Below are 22,101 nucleotides of genomic sequence, written 5' to 3' on the forward strand. Positions count from 1 at the left end.
CACACAGAGAGAGAGAGAGAGAGAGAGAGAAAGAGATACAGATACAGTAATATGCTCATAAACTAAACATGCATAAAAGTCAATGATGTTACTAATCTAAGACATGTCTAAGACTGTAATAACATGTAAAAAATGTTCGATGTCCGATCACTTTTTATATTGAAAACAGGTCATTTTGTGTGTAATTTCTCCCATGTCGGTGACTTTATTTTTTAAATTGGCATTTCAAGGGTTAATTTTTTATTGATTTATTTTTTTAATTATTTAGTAGTTTTGATCAGGACCGCAGTTGATTAACAGATTTTAGCAAAAAATCATTCATGCCATTTGCTGCAATACAGTGGGAGTTATAGTCAAATTAAGAGGGAAAAAATGCCCCGAGTGGATGTTTTTGCCACTAATGCCATAGAAGGGTTCATTCAGTAACCACAGCCATTTGTGTGCAAAGCTGTGCCAGTTAAGACTTGTCACGTTGTGACACGTTGCGTGTGCTAAATAAATCTATTTGCATCTACTCCTCCCAGTATTTTGCGCCTTCTGGCAGAAACGCCCACATTTGCATATTTATCAAGGCAAATATGCTACATGGATTGCACGTGCAGGTTTGCATGTTTGAGAGACGCAATCCTTGGTGCGCAAAACCCTTAGTAGATCTGGCCCAAAATGCACAATACCTTCCATATATGAGTTTATCTGCCCCACTACACCTGTAACGTTAGCCTACAAGGTGACAATAGCAGTTCTCTCAAGTGGCTGTGTGCGTGTCGAAGTTTGTATGTGTGTGCGCTTGTGTTTAGGGCGGGGGTGGGGGAACAAAAAAAATATTTGCACTGGGGCCTATCACCATTATGTTACACCACTGTATTTGACATAATCTCAGACTTTTTCTGTCAACTCATCACACAGGAATTATGAGTCGTCGTGGAAACGTTGAATGAAAACACATGAAAACAAGTGATGTGATGATGAGATTTTTATTCAGTGTAAAGACAGAAACAACATTGAAACAGTGAGAGAAGCTGCTAAATCTTGTTAGTGAAACATGTGAAATGAGAGAGAGAGAGCAGCAGAGGAAAAGCAGCAGCAGAGTCCCAGTGATCAGCTCAGGACTGGGAACACTGGTCTCTCAGTGTCTCTGAGAGCCCAGTCTGGGAGCCCTGGGTGGCCTCACAGGTCACAGAGCCCAGCTTCCTCCACTGGTCTGCAGGGAGCCTCAGGGTGCTGCTCCAGCTGTAGAGGCCGTCCTTCCCCAGCACCCCGGGGCTCCTGCTCTCCTCCCAGCTGCTGCTGCTGCTGCCGTCCACCTTCCAGACCAGACTCCAGTCTGAGGGGAAGCCCTTGTTGGCCAGGCACATGAGCGTGGCCTTCCCCTGCTGCTGCAGCTCCTCACTGTAGGGGGGCAGCACCGTCAGGGTGGGGGCCACATCACCTAGGAGACACACACACACCACATCAACAAAGTTTTGTTTCAGTGTTTCACTTCCCTCTCTCAGCACAGTAACCACAGCAACCGACAGGCATCACTGCTGAACCATGGCAACAGACAGGTTTCAGTACTAAAGATAAAAAGGTCAAAGTTCCTCTCATGTCTTCATGTTTCATCTGGATTTTTACACTTCAAATATCTATGAACAAATGTCAGAAAGAAATTGTTTTACAGCGTCTGAAATATTATTGATGTAAAACACTAAAGACTGAGATGGAATCTGTTGACTTTGTTGATTAAAGGACATTATGAGCCACAAACAAGTGAGCAGCACATTTCAACATCACACATCTCTGAATCCAAAAGAAGCAGCTTCATGTGTACAACAGGAGAAATGAAGAATCAAACAGAGAGTTGAAAATCATCTGGATCAGCCCAGTGGAAATTGACATCTCCAAATGTTCACACACACAGATCACAAGCTGAAGTGATGAGACAATATTGAAGAGTTGATGAGAAACTTCCTTCCAACATCCAGTCTGGTTCCTCCAGCAAAAGTCCAGCACAGTGATACAAAGTGACTGAGTGCTGCTCCAAAAAGCTCTCAGTGTAGAGAGACACGGCTCGGACTCTGTCTGACTCAACTCCAACTACAAGTCCTCAACTTTCTGTCCTCCAAACATCTGATGACATGATTTCTATTCTGGACCAAACACTGACAATGTTCTCATTCATCATTTACGCTTTAAAGACTCAACTCTAGTTTCTGATGTGGCCACAACATTTCAGGGAAAAATATCAAGTCAATGAAGACGTCAAATCACACATTTTAGTTTCTAGATCCAAATCAAAGTGTGACAGACTAAATATTCTTAGTCACATAATAAAATACATAAAAAATTCAACTTACTTCCAACATCCAGTCTGGTTCCTCCACCGAACGTGTACCACAGTGATACAAAGTGACTGAGCCGTCGTACAAAAACCTCTGACTGTAGAGACACGGCTCTCTGACTCTGACAACAACACACTCTACTTAGCACTTCCTCTTTGTACAAAAAACTTCAAATCTGACAAATAATAATATTTTTCTAAATAATAATTATATTATTATTATATTATAAATATTTATATTTTCCAATTAATTTCTAATTAAATTTGATCTTTCTAGCATCAAATACAAACAGACAAAAGCCCTTACCCTTTTACAATCAATTTAATTGCAGAATTTAATTCAAATGCACATAAACACAATCAGTGATACATATCCATTTGATAGACTGATCAATCAATTGATCCACTGATAATCAGTATGATGAGATTGATCCCAGTCCCTGTTGGAGTCAGTCAGAGCATTTCCATAGAGAGCCACTTTGCATCAGCAGCACCATGCTCCAGTGCTCTGGGAGAGTTTATAGTCCTGAGAGTTGAAGACTGGATGACTGACAGCTGTCCTTCATGACAACACAAGACACAGAAATCCTCCTCATCAAAAACATGACTTTGGTCTCCATCCTCATCTGGACTCTCCTCTGCTGCTGCTTCACAGGTAAAGTCCAGAGAATCCAACTCCTCTATCAACATCTGTCCCTCTGAAATGAAGCCCACAAAACCAGGACTCTGTTTGATGTTTCTGTCTCTGTGTCCTCAGAGTCCAGAGGTCAGGTCACAGTGACTCAGTCTGGAGCAGTGAGCTCTGCTGTCGGAGCCTCAGTCACTATCACCTGTAGAGTCAGTCAGAGTGTTTACACTTGGAGCGTCTACCACTACTTAGCGTGGTACCAGCAGAAAGAAGGAGAAGCTCCTAAACGGCTCATTTATGCAGCAACGTACAGAATATCAGGGATTCCAGGTCGTTTTACAGGCAGTGGATCTGGGACTGACTTCACTCTGAGCATCAGTGGGGTCCAGGCTGAAGATGCAGCAGTTTACTACTGTCAGAGTCATCACAGTGGCCCTGTGTTGTTCACACAGTGAAAAAGCGTCGTACAAAAACAGTTCACTGAGGACACACACACACACACACAGACATGAGAAACGTTGTCATATTTTACTGATGTTACGTCCGTTTCTGACAACAAAACTCAGTAAAACGTTAATAAAGCTCCGTTGTTACGTTAGTACGTGGTTTGATACAGAATAAATGAGGGTTAAAGTGCTGCTAGCTCAGCAGCTAATGAGAGAGCATCACAACAGCAGGAGTTTGGACCGACGTCACTGACTGTATGTTTAACTAATTAAGCTTTCCCGTGCTACATTGTACTAATGGTTCTGCCGGAGTCTCGATTTTTTTGCATAAATTTAAAGGGGAAATCTTAGAGGTGGTGTCTTCACATGATGGTAGATTGATTTGTATAATTTTCAAGCATGATAATTCTTATAAAGTATAAAGTTTTATAGTATGCAATATTTATGGGCATAATTCTCACTCATCCAACAAGGTACTTTTTAGTCAAATTACCTCAAAAATAAATGAGCTATTACACAAAATATCCTAACTCTTACATAATCTTAGGTGGCGACGTTAATGAGTGTCCCGATTATCCTCCAACACTGTGTCATTCTCTTCTGAACAACAATATTATTTCGAAACTTTGCTCAGATCTCTCCCTGACCCACACATGGCGGTTGTTGTTTTTTTAACCCAGACATACACGATTTTACATGGTCTAAGAATAACCTTTCATCTAGATCCTCTCTGATTTCTGCCTCTGCACTTCAGTATGTGAAAGAGATCTCCCATTCTTTTGCTCCATTGTCAGATCATAAGAAAATCACTCTGAAATTATATTAGGGGGCTCACAGAATATGACTAAATTACAAGGACACTTAACAATGAAAAAATTTAACAATGCTTTACTTACAGACAATTCCTTTAATGATAGTAGGGTGAGGGTTAGGGTTACCCAACTTATCTTCTTAAGAGGAGCTAGAAGTAAAGGAGATACAGTTAAAAATAGATCCGATTTATATGGAGTTAGCCAAAGGTGCATTTGTGAGATCTAGAGCCAAGTGGCTGGAAGAGGGGGAAACAAACTCCAGCTATGTTTTTGCTTTGGGGAAAAGAAATGGTCAAAGAAAGTCACTAGGTATGCTTAATATTAATGGTAGTAAATGTACTTGTAACCCCTTTTTCCTTTAGTGTTTATAATCTACACTGTGGTCACACCCAATAAAATAAAACAGGTCCATAGGTTCTCAGCTAAAGATGGTGAATTCGCTGTGGTTCTGAATTAAACAAGGGACTTTATCATTAGAGTGGGAAAAAGGAAAATAACTAGCGCGGTGCCTCCACTGAAAACTTACTATGCTATGTGTTAGCAAAAAGTATGTAGGCCCTCAGAAATACAAATTACTCTTAAAAGAATGTTAAACCACAATATGTAAAAGGTAAGACACAAATATTTATTTTATTAAACCCTTTTTATATTTTGTGGAATGATACCTTTAAATTTAGCAAGGCTTCAGCAAATAGAAAAGGAAATAGAAAATAATAAACAAAAACACCTGTACCCTTTAAATCAATACAGTAATACCCAGTGGCGGCTGGTGGTCAAATTAGTTGGGTGGGCTAATAAATAAATTATACCCATTAAATGGTTAACACAGCTAAAAGTTAGGGTTATCCCATCTCACAAAAGTATAGCAACTAACTAGGCCTACACACTGCATTAAGTAAGGGTCTAGTCCAAAAAAAAAAAAAAAAAAACTTCACCTGGTTATCTCACACATACACACACAGTCTCTCTCTCTCACGCACGCACACACACACACACGCACGCACGCACACGCACGCACACACGCACACACACACACCCGACTATATTGCTCAATTTAAAAAAAAGGAAAAAAAAGAAGACGATATATGCAGCTCACATCGACGGCCTTTCTGGTCTGTTATCGCCATGTCATTTAAGTCTGGTGCTCCCGGTGAGTTTAGAAACTAGTTTCTCCACTTCGTTCATGTTAGCAAAGACAGTTTAGAGCAGTAAAGTAGCTACCTGTGATGCTAGCGCCTAGCGCAGTAAGCTAGGCTAATGCTACCTGTGATGCTAGCGCCTAGCGCCGCTGTTTCTGTCTTCTCCCTCCCACAACAACTCAACTTTTCCTCCGGTTCCTGTCATTGGTCTGAAAACAGCGGTGTTGGGCTAAATGAAATTAGCCCCAATGACAAGTAAACCAAGGGGGCGGGTCATGATGCCTGTCAATCACTGACCCTGCGTCAGCCCGCTGCTGATTGGTCAGAACCGATCGGCCTGTGGGCTGAATTAAATTAGCCCAAACAGTCGGTCAATGGCGAGGGCGGGACATGGCACCTGTCAATCATCCACAGTCAGAAAATGAATGAGAGCAGACTCGGTGAGCTGGGGCTGATTAAAATTAGCCCATTTAGAGATATCCTGTGTTTTTCTTGAAACTATTTAATATTGTTGCCAGTTCCAATTTTACTAAGACTTAAAACAATCTTTTGTATGTTATTTAGAGAATATAATATAGGCTATATATAATATTTTTTCCTCATCTTTTGTTGTGTAATGCAGGGAGGGCTTAGCCCCACTAGCCCATTGATACCAGCCGTCACTGGTAATACCTGAAGCTTCAAAATGCTTTCTTTTTACCTTTTTTGAATCAATAAAACAGTTTTTAGTTTATTTCAACCAACCAATAATTTTTAATCACCAGATAGGCTATATCTAAGTTTTAATCAGAAGAGTGTTTTTAACTCTTTCAGTTACCTCACATCAATGAAATGAATTTGTTTTTAATTTGAGCTCAACCCAATCTTTTAAATGAAAATAATAAACCTATGAATGAGGTTTTTAGCTTATTTATAAACCAAATCACTTATGAAATAATTACCTAGATGTGGGGCGGTGCGTGGCGCAGTGGGTAGAGCGGCCGCCCCATGTAGAGGCTACAGTCCTCGCCGCAGGCGTCCCCGGTTCGAATCCCGCGTCGGGCAGACCTTTCCTGCGTGTCATTCCCCCTCTCTCTGCCTCCCCATTTCCTGTCTATCTCTACTGTCATCACTATCAAATAAAGGCAAAAAGACGAAAAAAATAAAAAAAAATAAAAAAAATAATAATAATAATTACCTAGATGTGTTTTTATTATTTCAACTGTATTCACACCTGTACCACAGTATTTTTCACAGTGCACACAGCTGATAATGATACCAGAAAAAAAGTCTAACCCAAGCGCTTGGATAATTTTCCCTAACCGTTGGGGCCCATTTGAAGCGCTGGTGCACATGAAGTTTTATCCAGTTGTGAGAAGAAGAGTTAACTTTGAAACCGAGTCTGTTTTAACACAGTCCCGTGCCTGTATCCTGCACTCGGTATCGTTCCAATGTCAAGTACTCACGCAACCTCTCAGTGTAGAAGCAACATGGCGGTGTAGCCAGCCAGGCCGCAGAGCGATGTCCAGACAGCTCCCCGCCAACTCCCGTAGCTCCGGCTACCTGCGACACGTCCTCGTTCCCTGCTGTCGACTCGTCCGCTCGTCCGGTCCGTCCGGTCCCGCACGAATGTCCGGTGGCGACTTCCTCGTGTCCGTGTTGTGCAGCAGTCTGGTTTCTCTGCCGAGGAGCTAACTGGTAGCAACACTGCTAAGCTAATGTACGGAGATAATGCCGGAGACCACGCTGTCGCGGCTCGTAAAGTAGTGTGTAAAGTAAACACACTCGACTGAGCTACGTGAAAAGAATATTCGGACCGGTTAAAGTCTCTCTGGCAGTGCAATATCTGGGCCAACCTTTAGTCCAAGTCTCCAAACATCGACTTCTCTCTCTTAAACAGGAAAAGTTAACCTTTATCATTTTTTTAAAGACCATAGAATATTTTTAAACAATATATAATACATGAATTACAGAGTTAATATATGAACAATATTTATTTTAATAGGACTATTGCAAAAACGAGAAAAACCAGAGGATTCTGGGAAATGAAGTCCTACTTTACTCTGTCTTCTAGAAGCAATATAAAAGGGATAATCTGTATATTTTTAACATGACTAAGATTATAGAAACCCAGTAATATAAAGAATGAATGTTTATACACATTTTTAGAGATTTTTAGAGAACCCTACATACTGATCAAAATGTAATATCAAATTCTATTTTTTCCTTTTATAGCAACTTGTACAAATCAGAATTCAACAAACTCTCCTGTGAAATGTTTATTAGCAAGATTAAAAACACATAGTCACAATTGACGAGGAAAAAACTTGTGATTCTAATCTGACCAGAGAGGAAATCAAAACTGCACTTTTCTCAATGAAAAAGGGTAAATCCCCAGGTATAGATGGGCTTTCAGTTGAATTTTATATTCATTTCAGTTTCTTTTGCCTTCTGTGGCAAGTCTGTGGTGAATGTGATGCACAGCAGTTGATTGGTGATGCCTGTTTTTTCCCGTGTTGTTGGAAGAGGAAGTATGGCCGATAAAAGAGAATACACACTGGCTGCAAATGTGTTGTGTGGTGAAGTTTTCTTCTTTATCATTTTCCCCGGCAATGGGGCGTAACACCTAGGGCCGGGGCCGGCTCTACGCAGGGGCAAGAGGGGGCAGTGCCCCCTCAAATAAATGTCTTGCCCCCTCAAATCTAAATTTTAGAAGTTGAGAAAGCACATTTTAATATACTCAAAAAATGTGTATATTACCAAAGAGAAAGAAGTTAAGTTGGGGGTCCGCCCGCTATTCAGACATCCCTCTATCTAGACATGCCGGTAGTCCGACACTTTTTGATACCGCTATCTCGACACGTCGTCTTTTTTTTTTCTTTTCTTTCTTTTTTTTTTTTTTTTACAGCTGCGATACCCAGGCGCGTCTCTCTCTCTCTCTTTTCTTTTCACCATGCCTATCACTGGTTTGATGAGGGAGTGATGTTCTTAATCTCAACAACTAAACTATTAAGTCACAAACAAAACTGACGCACATGATAATGTCGGAGGAAAATTAAGATCCAAAACAGGGCCAGTTGCGATCAAGGATCTCTTTTATTCCAACATGTAATTAGTACAAAATAATGGTATCGAATATGCTCAAAGGTTATAAAAGTTGTTCATCAAAGTTATAAGAAAAATCCCCTCAGAGTATCAGAATAGCTCCACAAGGCGATCAGAGTAGACTGAGCTTTGGTGCAGTAGAGTTTACGCCACTTAGAAAAAATGGACATAAACCCGAGCCTGTTCCGGACCAGACTAAGTTCTTATCTCTTTGTCTTCGCTTTTTATTTACGATCCTCCCTTCTATTCAAATGACGGTTGACGATGATGGTTCGACTACGATCTGCCCCGCTGATTTGTTCAACTAATATTATATGACATCACACGATGCTAATCCCCGCCTTCATGGACGTGTCTTACTATGGCACGTGTTGGGGTTCATCCCAAGTTCAGCTTCATTGGCGCCACACAGTCTTGCTGACGGGCGTTATCTATGTTACCCCCCTTGACTCCCTCTGTAGGCACCTAGACACCAAACTTACGATGCACTCCCACGCATGCGCACAGCCTGACGATGCACTCCCACGCATGCGCACACTCTGACCACTCCTCCCTTGCTTCCTCAGCACTCTCTTGGTTTCCTCATGCTCACCCCTCCCTTCTCTGTCTCTCTCTGCTGTATCAGAGCTCAGTGCTTTTCCTTTTTTTTACCCAACAATAAACAAACAGAACTATGCTGCAGTTTGTTTGTCAAGTTAACCTGTCACCTTCAGCACCACGGACAGCGCGACGGATGAGCCACGGAGAAGCCCAGAGCGTCTGGGCTCTGGGCTTAGGGCCTGGGGCCTCATTTATCAAAACTGTAAGTAAGCAGTGTAAAACTGCTGCTACTAAATGTTTTGCTTAGGCCTACGGCGAAAAGACACCCAAAATATTTACACCTTTTTCAGATCTATCAAACTGTGCGTGCACAACTCTCCGAAATTTCACTTTGATAAATCAAACTGGATCCAAGAATGGTGCGCAGTTGCGCACGTGAACACACCTCCGTCCCCGGAACGCTAGACACAACCATATATGGTCAGCACGTGCATATTAATTAGCCATGTGTGCTCTGTGGAGCAACAACAAAGTGACAACGAAGACAATGGGCGGAGGGCGGGGGAAAGAAAGCGAGATAGCTACACGGCATCGGGCAATAAATCAGTCAGAAAAATGATCTTGCATTTTAACAAAGCTACAATAAAAACAAAAACCTCCCAAATCTCAACAAAAGGGAGCAGAAAGAAGAATAATCTTATGTAATCTGCTCCTTTATCCCAGATAATCTTTTTTTTTTCTTTTACCTATGTTAAAACAATGTAAAGCAGGACGATAGTTACCATTACTTTGAACGCCTTTCCACTACACAGTTACAGCTCTACTGGACTCGGTTTAGGTCATTTTCCATTACAGCTGAGTCCTTCACAGTTCCTCCTCAGGGCCGCGTTGTCTCACTCTTTATTCTCTCGTCAGCTCCAAACACACGACATGTGCACCTCATTAACTCAGGTGACAGAATAATAACAGTCTCAGTAGCTGCAGATCAGGGGCGCTGCTGCCGGTGTGTTTTTAAACTTGGAGGGTTTGTTTTTTTCTTCTCTAATAGGCCTATGTATTTGTGTATGAGAAACAGTGTCTCAGATGAAAAAAAAAAAAATCAGAAGGACATGTCTGACTATAACGTAGCCTAATCAATCAATGTCGGAAAAGCGGAATGTTTGAAAAATAGTAAAGTGCCGCTACCCCCCCCAATATAATGTGTCTCTTTGCATTACGACAGTAAAAAATTTGGGCTCTAAGACCCTGGTTGGCCACCCCGGCCCCTAGTTGGACAGGTCTGAAGGCAGAGGCCTGACAAAGTGCAATCCACTTCTCCAGGTTGGCGTTGGACACATAGCCAACAACCGAATTCAATGAAGTTACTGTAACCACAGAGAAAAAAAAGTGCTGGAGCATGATGTGTTCACATGATGCCCCCTTCACATTTCTGACTGCCCCCTCATATATGCCTGCCTAGAACCGGCCCTGCCTAGGGCTCTATTTTCGTAAACTAGGCGCAGGCGTGGCGGATCTGCCCTGCGCTTCGCCTTTGCCTCGCCAACGGGGAGTGTCCAGGTGCAGTTTGCAATTTTCGTTAATTGCACAGCTAGGCGCAATCCCGCCTCCTTCCCTCCCACCGGCGCAAGTGGCATAGAGGGCGGGGAGAAGGCGTGGAATGGGTTTAACACAGCCGAGTCAGATCTTCACCAATCAAATGAGCTCCTCTCCTCGCCTTTAAATCTGAGGCGCAAGTTTGATTTCACCGTGGAAGAGGGAGGCAGCAGTGAGACGGGAGAAAACTATATGGCCGCGCGAACAGACCTCACGGGCTGACTATGCAAAAGGAGTCTGGGAGGGAGGAGGTTACTGATATTGTTATCCAGGTTTGCTCTGACTAATGAGAGCTGTTACCCAGTAAAAAAAACACACACACACACACATACACCCCTTTTCCATTAATAAAGACACTCATATTTAGTAACCTATATTTAAACCCATGTGCACTGATCACATAAACATAAACAAACAGCTGTGCGTAAAGGAGGCATCACGGAGCGTCTCTCTTTTTCTGTTTTCTTTAGAATTTACCTGAGATGGGAGATGTGAATATCTGCTCACTATCTGATGCCGAGGCTGATTGTGGTTTGCTGAGAGAGATGATAGTTTATTCGTTTTCAGTTTTTCGTTATGGTCGCGTGACGGCCATTCGCCCGCTAATAAATCAATAAGTAAATAAATAAATATAGCGGATCATCGCAACGGCACAGTGTGTAGTGTCAACACAGCAGCGACATGCAGTCATCCACCCTCACTGTCCTGCTCTTGGGACACCCAAGGCTGCTTTTTTGTCCCAGTCCCTCCCTGGTTTCATCTGTGTTAATTCAGTCAGGCTGAGTTTCCATTACATGCCGACAGCCTTTGATCTGTCATCAGTGTGACGGGACAATCGATATAGATATATGTGTATGTGCTGATTCAGATAGTTACAATAAATAGGGGTTATTGTGATTATTAATTGCATTTAAATGAGCCTGGAACTGTGGAAACCTGCCTGTGAGGTCTTGGTGACATGTGCGCACTGCGCGCCGAGCAGTCAAATTACCACCGCACTGGCTGCGCTTCGCCTTGCACTGAGAGTAGACCTGGTTGGAGCTGGCGAGCTTTCGGCGCATCCTTTTAGCACGAAATTGTCACTGCGCCAAGCTGAATCTGTCGACACCTCCCCCTGCTGCGCGGCCACACCCATCTCGTCGCACAGCAGTCTACCAATTTACCAAATCCGCTGTGCACGTTGTTGCACTGGAGGAAATTACCACAGCGCCGGCTGCGCCAGGCTTCGCAGCACTGCGCCCCCCTGAGTTGCGCCAGGAAAATAGAGTCCAATAACTTCTAACTGATAAGACACGTTTACCATGTGCATGAAAACCATCTACACTGTAATAAACAAATGGTTATTTGTTTTCTTCTTAGAATCTGGAGACATCAACCAGAGTGAAGGGATGAGGACAGAAGAGACAGGAGAGAGGAGAGACAGGAAAGACAGGAGAGAGGACAAGAGACAGAGGAGAGACGGAGGAGCAACTCACCTGATGAGCACAAAGACATATCTCTCTCCGTCTCTGACATGTCACTCTCCACAGCCTCTATTACCTGTTCTGAACACAAGGAATAACAAATAAAACAAATATGATGAAAAAACTTTGACTGTGAAATGAAGTTAATGTTAAGAGTGAGTTTGCTTTACCATTTACTGCAGAGCTTTACAAGACATACACAAACATTTGAAGAGAACCTACATACAAACAATTTCAAGGTTAAAAATATTTCATGGCAGTGAAGCAAGGGCAATTTGCAGTCATGTTAGCCATGCTGTATTATTTTTACAGTCTAAATAATGTCAAATCCACATGCACAGTCAGTGATCCAGAAACCTTCACCAAAGAGCTGAACACATTCTTCACCCATCACGACAACGAGGACTTCTCATCTTATCGGACTGCCACAATACCCACACTATGGAAAACCGCCACCATAATCCCAGTACCAAAAAAACCCAGACCCACAGAACCTAAACACTACCGCCCTATAGCCTTAACATCCATCATAATGAAATGCTTGGAGAGACTGCTGCTGAACATCATCCTCTCACTTGTCACCCCACATCTGGAATCCCTCCAATTTGCCTACAAGGCAAAAAGAGGCACAGAGGATGCTGTGGCCTGCCTGCTGCACCTCCTCCTCCAGCAACTGGACTCCCCAGGCAATTTCACCAGGATCCTTTTCGTGGATTTCAGCTCAGCCTTCGACTCCTTACAGAAATACCTGCTGATCCAGAAGCTACACCACTTCAACCCCCCCCCCATCCAATCCACTCTGGACTACCACAACACAGTCACCCATTTCACCAAATGGTGCACAGACAACCATCTCCAAATCAATGTCAATAAAACTAAGGAATTACTGTTTAGCCCCCCCTCACCCCAGGACCCCACCATCAAAAACACCCAAACAGTTGAGACAGTGGACACTTTCAAATACTTGGGAATAACTCTGGACAATAAACTCACCTTTGATCAGCACACCACGGACATCCAAAAAAGAAGCCAACAAAAGGGCGCGTTTCCACTAGCGCGCTTCAGCTCGGCTCGGCGCACTATTAGTCCAGTAATTTTAGGCCAAAAAAGGGGTCAACGTTAAACAAATTGCAACAGAAGCAAACTCAACTGATTTTGTATCCTCAACATGTCCTGAGTGAGGGAAAAAAAGCCCCGAAGAATCCCATTAGGGGAAAGTTTAGAAAAACACCCAAATATATCCCATTTATACGCATATTTAAAAAAAAAAAAATCATGTGTATAGGGTAAAATTTGTAACCTTTAGATATCTCCATGAAAATTACTGAGTTGATTACTTACATTAAGACAAACAAAAAATGTATTACAAGTTTTTTGAAATTCTTTGTTAACATTTACATTTAAATTTGCATAAATTCCACCGTTTTGACGGCACATGTATGAAGTTGCTGTGGCGGTACCGGCATGAAAATTGGTATGAGTTGACTCCATCGGTCAACCGACAAGTTGACCACTTTAAATTTCAAGATGACTGCAATTTTTCAAGACAGCCACATCCTTAGTAGAGCAGGTATGACATGAGCCAACAGTGCATAATCCAATTACGTATGGCTAATTTGCATACATACAACACCTGATCTAAACATTGAGTAGAGCAGGTGAAAATGTCTTGTTCAATCTTGTTAACATATAATATGTTAACAAGATTGAACAAGACGTTTTTAACTGTAATATGATATTACAGTTGTAACCCTTTTACCACCGGCTCGTGTATTAAAACCCACCTTATGTTATGAAGATGAAGCTTTGACGCTTATCAAATGTTTTATGGTAAAAGTCACATCTCAAATAGTAAATATCAGTCTAGGGTAATGTATGATTCTCACTTGCATATAAAGTTGGAGACTGCAGGGAAATACACTTGACCTGTATGTATCTTAACTCTTTCACTGCCAAAGACGAGTTATCTCGTCTTAGCGAATCCAAGCGTAGTCTGCCAAAGACGAGATAACTCGTCTTAGCGTTTTTTTAATGGCAACGCCATGTTGAATGTCTTGCCCTACTCCTCTGTGAAGATCAGACTTGTATCATCAAAATAAAGTGCAGAAAAACACATTTGGATATAAAAAATATAGCGTGTTTTTCCCCCCTCACGGAGCGGTGCGGATGTCTGACTGCAGCGCCGCCGCTCCGTGACACTGGCCGCCGGTGAGAGCTTAGGGGGCGGCGGCGGGGCTCATGGCGGCTCGGCAGCTCGGCAGCTCGTCGAAGCTCCGTGCAGCTCCGTGATACAAAGCACAAACGTCAGTAACAACAACCCCGTTGATCGCTCGTCGTTAGTCGTCAAGAGCGTTTGGAAAGTCGCCAGATTTTGCGAGAAATCACTCAGATAGCAGCTTGAAAATCCCCGATCTAGTGTGGATGAGGAGCGGACGGCGCCGGCGAACGTGACGAGGAGAGCTAAAGGTGGTGGGAGTGTCTGTTGTGAGCAGACTGTCTGTGGTTGTGAGTTCAGGGGGCACGTCAGCCAGAGCTGTAGGCTGTGTGTGTTGTGTGTGTGAGACAGAGAGTGAGTGAGACCGCTGCCTGCTGACCAGAGGAAGCTGGATCTGATCTAAAGTGCCGTGTTTCGGCTACAAAAACCTGTCGAACTGATCCGCGCACGCACACACACACAGACACACACGTCACTTACGCACACACACTAAAAAAAAAGGAAAGAAAAAGTTGTAACTCAAAGAAAAGAAAAAAAGAGGCTGCAGTAGTGTGTGTCAGTAGCTAAATGTTTTGTCTTTTGTCATCAAAAGTCATTTGTCAGTGTTGATTTAGTTGTTGTTTACAAGAGAACAACTGTACAGATGCTGAGGCATCACTAAAGCAAAATATAAAGGAGCCAATTGTACTGGTTCACCTGAAAATGACAGCCGACACAAAAACCTCTTTTTCTCAAGATTTTGGTGCCAAAATGGCATTTTGGGCTAAACTAACCTATATTCAACCGCCAATTTCACAAGACTGGAACAAGATAGAAACAAACAGTTTTTTTTGCTGGAAACTAGAGACCCTCATCTTTCCATTGATGGGTTGAATGTGTATGTAGTAACAGTACATAATATATGGTGGGTCTACGGAAATCAGTCAAAAACCTGGAAAATGCCTGGCAAGCTGGAGGAAGCTGCTGTGAGAATGGCTGGCAGTCAAAGAGTTAATACTTCAATAAGTAAACACCATTCAATAAACCCAAACACAGGATGTCAGTTTAGAAAAATGTATTAACCGTTGGCAGGACAACACACATTCAAACAGTTCTCTATGGAAGAAGAGAGAATATAGAAAATAAAAAATAGAACCCCAGGGTTTTAGAGTTTTTGTCTTTTCTCAAACTGTCTAATTTTATTTTGAGTGCACTCTTTTTCTACTTTCGTTGGCGCGCTTAGTTGGAGCTCATGATGGAAACCTTTTGATACCTGTACTCCCGTTTGTCTGTGAAGTCAGCCAGACCATGCCGCAGCTGATGAATCGCTTGCTCGTTGTGGTAACGACCGTCTCCGCTCGCAGCAGCTCGCAGCGGCGAACCTCCGTCTCCCACGGCAACAGCGAAGCGTCCTCTGTGTCCCTCGGCAGCAGCGAAGCGACCTCCGTCGACGACTCTCTCCCGAGACGACTCACCGAAGCTCCTCCCGTCCGTGCAGGCGGCGTTTCCCCTCAGCGAGGCCCGTGGTGTTAGCCTAGCTCCCGTGGTGTTAGCCTAGCTCCTGCTAGCTAACAGAACCGAACTCGTCTTCGTGTTCACAAAACACAAGCAGTGGTGGAGAGTCGGACTCAAACACTCTCAACACGACGCTCAACTACAGTTCACAGTCACTCACTCATAAAACTCCACACTGGCGACACACAGTCCCGAAGTCTCCGCTCTACGCCATTAACACGTTGCTCCTTCTTCTTCCTCGCTCGGGTCTCTCCCCGGAAGTGTAAACATTCAGGTCATGACCTCACCAAGGGGGCAGTTGTCGGTCTGAGAAGTGAAGCTCACTTCCGCGTTCAAAAAACTGCAATCCCCTCGGATTCCTCTGGGGGCTGGTGTCAGAAGGGAGCATTCCCCATAGACCCCCATGTTAAAATCGCCGACTTTACATCCTCAGTAAACATGTTAAAAGCCTGGTGTCAGAACGTTTTTTCGTCTCAATCGATAGTTTCTACCCCCGCACACATTCTGAGGGGGGTGAATTTTTTTTTAACTCTACAGTTTTACTGTTATTAGGTTAAAACTCTGGCCAATTAGGGTGCAGAAACGTTGAGTGACAGGTCCGAGCAGCTCCGTGGACAGCTGCTTCGAGGCCAGTGGGCAGGTTCTCGGCCGGCCAATCCAACATGGCGCTGTTCAGGCCGCCATATTTGAGTCACAAAAACGACTCCCCAAAACCAATGGGTGACGTCACGGACGCTACGTCCATTCTTTTTACAGTCTATGGACCTCACGTATGAACTCACGCACGTAATGTAACGTAATAGAATTACTTTTAACTTCTTTTAAAGGCATACACATCCCATGAAATGATATTTTTAAAGTCACTCATTTTAAACATTAATTATTTATACATTTTAATACCTCATTTATATGAAATAGTTATTTATGTAGATTTTAACTTCACCATGAACTGGCATTTTATACTTAACTTATTCCCATGAAAATAATGGAATAAATATCACTGATATTTATCAGAGTATTACACAGTTAAAAAACTTAAGGAATGGAACCAATTTAGGCCCATGAGCATTAACTCATTGAGTGCCATTGACGTCTATGGACTTCAAACAAAATCCAACGCTTGAGTGCCATTGACGTCCATAGACGTCAAATGCACTTTTCTGCGGCTGGTAAATGGGGACGCTCTCGCGCACACTGAGAGTAATTCTGGGGCTTCTGGGATGTGTAGAACGAAGAAGACTGTAGATCAGGGGCCGTATTCTCAAAGCCTTTTATCTTACCGCTAGGAGTGCTCCTAACTCGCACTAAAAGTTTTTACGTAGGAGTTTTTTCTTAAAAGCTATTCACAAAGCCGCTGAGACCTACTCTTAATAAGGATAAATCACTAAGAGCACACTAAGAGTGACGCCCCTGGTGACGCCCCGTTGCTATGGATTACGTCAATTCTCGTGCACGAATTAGAGGCGCTCAACACGGTGATTGGTTGTTGAGTGCCAGCGGTCGAAAAGTAAGAAAGTGGCATAGGCTACAACCTAGTCCGATAAAATAGGTATTAACAGTGGGTGCAGTCGGCAGAATACACGCATGATGACCACGGATGTATTATATTATAGATCCATGATGATGACACGTTTGTGCAGGACAAGCAATTACAATAAAGAATCGTCAAAGGAATATTGAGTGTGTTGGCTTTTTTCTCCCCTTTCAGTCTGCTGCTGTCGTGGTGCACCTCTATAAGATTTAGGCTTGTCTTTTAAAAAAAATGTTTGGGTGTGTTTTGCTCGCTTGCAGACCACGAGAATGACGCTGTGCACATAAGAGAGAGAAAGTAAACAAAAACCACGTGAATATTATCATAATCATGGAGGTAATTGCAATCGCCCTGGTATTAGGCCTAGTCCAATCAGCATTCCCTATACTTTACCTAAACACTTCAAATATCAGCCCATACCGCCATTCAAATCCTCCTGACATGATGACTGAAAACGGAGACAATAAACGGAAACGCAAGCCCAACTGGTCACAGGACCAGTTATTGCTGTTGGCCCAGTTTGTGCTGGAGAGGAGGGAGATTATAAAGGGGAAATTTGGCTCGGGGGTGACGAGTAAGAAGAAGCGGGAGACGTGGGAAGAAATATGCCTAAACATCAATGCTTCGTTCCCTGCCGTGTGTCGCACAACTGAGGAATGTGAGAGGAGGTGGTATGCGCTGCAATCACAGTGTAGATTTGAGATCGCAGACTTTAAAAGAGCCGTCGCGGCAACAGGTAAGTCCACTATTAACCTTGCTTGTATAGGACTTGAAAAGCTAGAGCTAATATGACTTTCCTGTGAACGTAAAATATGTGCTGTATCAAGGAAAACCCAACACGAGCCGGCTGTTTAAAACAGAGGGGGGCCCTTGGAGAGAAACGTTACAATGTGTCAGTTTTTTCTGTGTGCCTGCGTCTTTGTTGCTTTTGCTTTTCCGGTGGTAAATAAACTGTTTTGGTAAACTACTTAAATTTAAGTCATGCAAACGTATTTCACACTCGGATACAGTCTTTTCAGCAATTAAATTAAATTTAACAATATTGCAATTAAATTTATTTAACAATATATTAAATTTAAGAAACAATAAACAAAGCCTACAGTGATATGAAACGTTGTGAATTAACTGAAACATTTCATGTGTTGGGGGAGGATCTGCACCAAAGCCACTGTCCCCAGTTGCATCAGTGGTGTATGCTGTCCTTGGCTCAGACACCAGCATAACCGGCCTTGAGGGTGCAGCTGATCCTGCAGTCCAGCTACTACATGAGCTTGAGGGGTATGCATGCAATAATTGCAATAGACGTGGAAAACCTTTTTGTGTAATCTTTACTGAATTACAATGTGCAAGTGTACAACCCACTTCCCAAAAATGTGCTTGAAATTATACATATCTTCCCCACAGGTCAAATCAACAACAAGCAAGTCCGGCATCACATCAGAGAGCCCCCCCCCGCCCCAGCTGCGCCTCTTCTCCCAGCCCTTCCTCCTCTCCCAGCTCTCCCCCTCTCCCTCCTCGTCCAGCTCTTCCTCTTTCTGCGCCTCCTCTTCCAGCTGCACCTCCTCTTCCAGCTCTTCCTCCTCTCCCAGCTCTTCCTCTTCCAACCGGCCCTCTTTGTTCACCGCCTGCCTCTCCTCTCCTTCCTGCTGCCTGTGCTCCACTATTGAGGAGGAAAATGAGAATGGAAATTCAGGTTTTAAAAGCAAAAAAGAGGCTCCTGGATTTAAAGGCTGAATATTACAGTCTGAAGATAAAGGAAATCACAGAAAACAATACATAATACATGTTATGAATTACAGAACTGTGTGTTGACTGATTTGTGCCAAAGTGCTTACCTAAAGTGTGTATACACAAAGTGATCCCTAAATGCCAGTCCACTCTGTGCCACACGGCCAGCGTCCTCGTCATCACCATCGCCATCATCATCATCATCATCATCATCGTGGTCATCGTCATCTTCTGGTTGTGGGATGTTCCTCCGTTTGCAGAGGTTGTGGAGAATTGCACATGCCGTAATAACTCTGCTCACCCTCTCTGGGCTAAGGCGTATTTCGCCGTGCAGGACATGAAATCGGCGGTTTCATCTGCCCAATTCCTCTCTCCACAACATTTCGTGTTTTTTTGTGCGCTCTAACATACATAAACATAAACAAAATAATAAATATGGATTCCACAATAAAAAGCAACAAGAGCCAATACAATTTTTTACTCATATGCGTAATCACTTACATGTTGTAATTTAACTCTGCTCCCGGTCGTGGATTGAGATAGGGTGTCAAGACCCACGTCTTGCAGGGATAGCCACTGTCACCCAGCAAGTGACATCCAGCTGGTACATGGTGCCTCTCAAAAAGCTGCCTCAGACCACTCTCCATTAATATGCGCGAATCATGAGTAGATCCAGGCCACTTCGCAACAATGTCCAGTATTATGTAATTTGGATCAAAAACAATCTGTGTGTTGATGGAGTGGGCTTTTTTTTGATTGACGAAAATATCCTCATCTATTGATGGTGCAATGATTTTGATGTGTGTCCTGTCAACAGCACCGATCACACCGGGCATACCTGCGATTGCCATGAAGTTGGCTTTGATCCTGTGAAGTTGCTGAATGTCCAAAGGGGTTACATGCTGCTATTCAGACATGCCGCTATTTCGACATTGACTTCTAATTGTCGGAATAGCGGCATTAGCATTATTTTTTAAGCATCCCACTATTCCGACATTTTTTTTTTTTCATTGTCGGAGTAGCGGCACTTTACTATTTTTCAAACATTCCGCTTTTCCGACATTGATTGATTACGTTATAGTCAGACGTGTCCTTCTGATTTATTTTTATTTTTTCATCTGAGACACTGTTTCTCATACACAAATACATAGGCCTATTAGAGAAGAAAAAACAAACCCTCCAAGTTTAAAAACACACAGCACACAGCAGCGCACACTGATCTGCAGCTACTGAGACTGTTATTATTCTGTCACCTGAGTTTATCCTGCTGCTTTACATCGTTTTAACATAGGTAAAAGAAGAAAAAAAGATTGTCTGGAATAAAGGGGCAGATTACATAAGATTATTCTTTTTTCTGCTCCCTTTTGTTGAGATTTGGGAGGTTTTTGCCTGATTTATTGCCCGATGCCATGTATCTAGCTTTCTCTCCCCTCCCTCCGCCCGTTGTCTTCGTTGTCACTTTGTTGTCGCTCCACAGAGCGCACATGGCTAATTAATATGCACGTGCTGACCATATGGTTGTGTAGGCATTCCGGGACGGAGGTGTGTTCACGTGCGCAACTGCGCACCATTCTTGGATCCAGTTATCAAAGTTGAGGTGCAGAGTTGTGCACGCACAGTTTGATAGATCTGAAAAAGGTGTAAATATTTTGGGCTGTCTTTTCACCGTAGGCCTAAGCAAAAAATTTAGTAGCAGCAGTTTTACACTGCTTACTTACAGTTTTGATAAATAAGGCCCCAGGCCCTGAGCCCAGAGCCCAGACGCTCACAGCTGCAGCTCCGCGGGCTCATCCCCGGCGCTGTCCGTGGTGCTGAAGGTCACAGGTTAACTTGACAAACAAACTGCAGCATAGTTCTGTTTGTTTATCATGTGTGTCAGTTTTGTTTGTGACTTGATAGTTGAGTTGTTGAGATTAAGAACATCACTCCCTCATCAAACCAGTGATAGACATGCTGAAAAGAAAAGAGAGAGAGAGACGCGCCTGGGTATCGCAGCTGTAAAAAAATAAAAATAAAATAAAAATAAAAAAGACGTGTCGGAATAGCGGTATCAAAAAGTGTCGGACTACCGGCATGTCTAGATAGAGGGATGTCGTAATAGCGGGATGTCTAAATAGTGACATGTCGGAATAGCGGGATGTCTGAATAGCGGGCGGACCCCGTCCAAAGGAAACCGGATAAACTGTCGGATGATATGTGGTCTACAGAGCGCGTTGATGGTTTGATTTATGGCACGGCTGACTGATGGTTGTGATATTCCTAAATTGTCCGCGTTGCAAAGTTGCATTTTCCCTGTTGCTAAATATCTGAGTGTTGCTAAACATTTAATTTCTGCACTGATCGAGTTATTTCTATTAGTTGGGGACGTTATTGCATCCCGCACTAATTCAACTACAATACCTATACCCTCATGATTCAGCCGATATCTTTTCAGCAATTCACAGTCATGCATTTCCTCCAAAACAATCCGCCTGGCTGCAGCCATTTCCGATTCTTTGTGAATAGGTCTTAGTGAGTTAGGAGTCCTCACGAGGACTTTTAAGCTCTCCCAGACTTAGGAGCTACTTTTAGGCATAAAATACTTTGTGAATTACTCTTATTTTAAAAAACTAGGAGTCCTAAATTTAAGACTAACACGCCCACTTTTTTTAGGAGTTGCTCCTAAATTCGGCCCTTAGGAGCTACTTTTAACCTTAAGATTCTTTGTGAATACGGCCCCAGAGCAAGAAGTGAAGAAGAAGGAGAAGACGAGCGCGATCGGTACAGAGATAACAAAGTCGGAAAAAGTTTCTATTTCTAGAGAAAAACAACGGGCAGAGCCTGGAACAAGTGTAACGTGGAGCTGGAGGAAGCTTAGCCACGGATGCTATTAGCATAGCTCCAGCATGAAGTGATCGGAGGAGGCAGGAAAGGTAAACTCATCTAGATGATCAGCACCAGAAAGCGGATCGCGGAGTCAGTTTCACCAGTTGCTGTCTAACCGACGTGAAGACGAACCGAGAGATCAGCGCGGTGAGTCACTGCCGCGGCCGCGTCCAGCAAAGAGGCTGAAGACGCCACGACGTCTCCCTCCCTCCGTCAGAGACGAGGGGAAGTAGCAGGAGGAGA

The 22,101-nt window shown here is 43.2% G+C and overlaps 1 gene segment (V, D, J or C); it reads right to left on the reverse strand.

Moving 5' to 3' along the window:
• Positions 1-986: 986 nt before the first annotated feature.
• Positions 987-2,408, reverse strand: LOC146980320 (Ig kappa-b4 chain C region-like). The segment is given in 2 exon segments: positions 987-1,429; positions 2,337-2,408. A coding segment is annotated over 1 exon segment (252 nt).
• Between the last annotated feature and the right edge of the window lie 19,693 nt (positions 2,409-22,101).

The sequence above is a fragment of the Trachurus japonicus genome, chromosome 10, assembly GCF_045865225.1.
Source record: "Trachurus japonicus isolate A0001 chromosome 10, Traja_1.0".
Classification (NCBI taxonomy): Eukaryota; Metazoa; Chordata; class Actinopteri; order Carangiformes; family Carangidae; genus Trachurus; species Trachurus japonicus.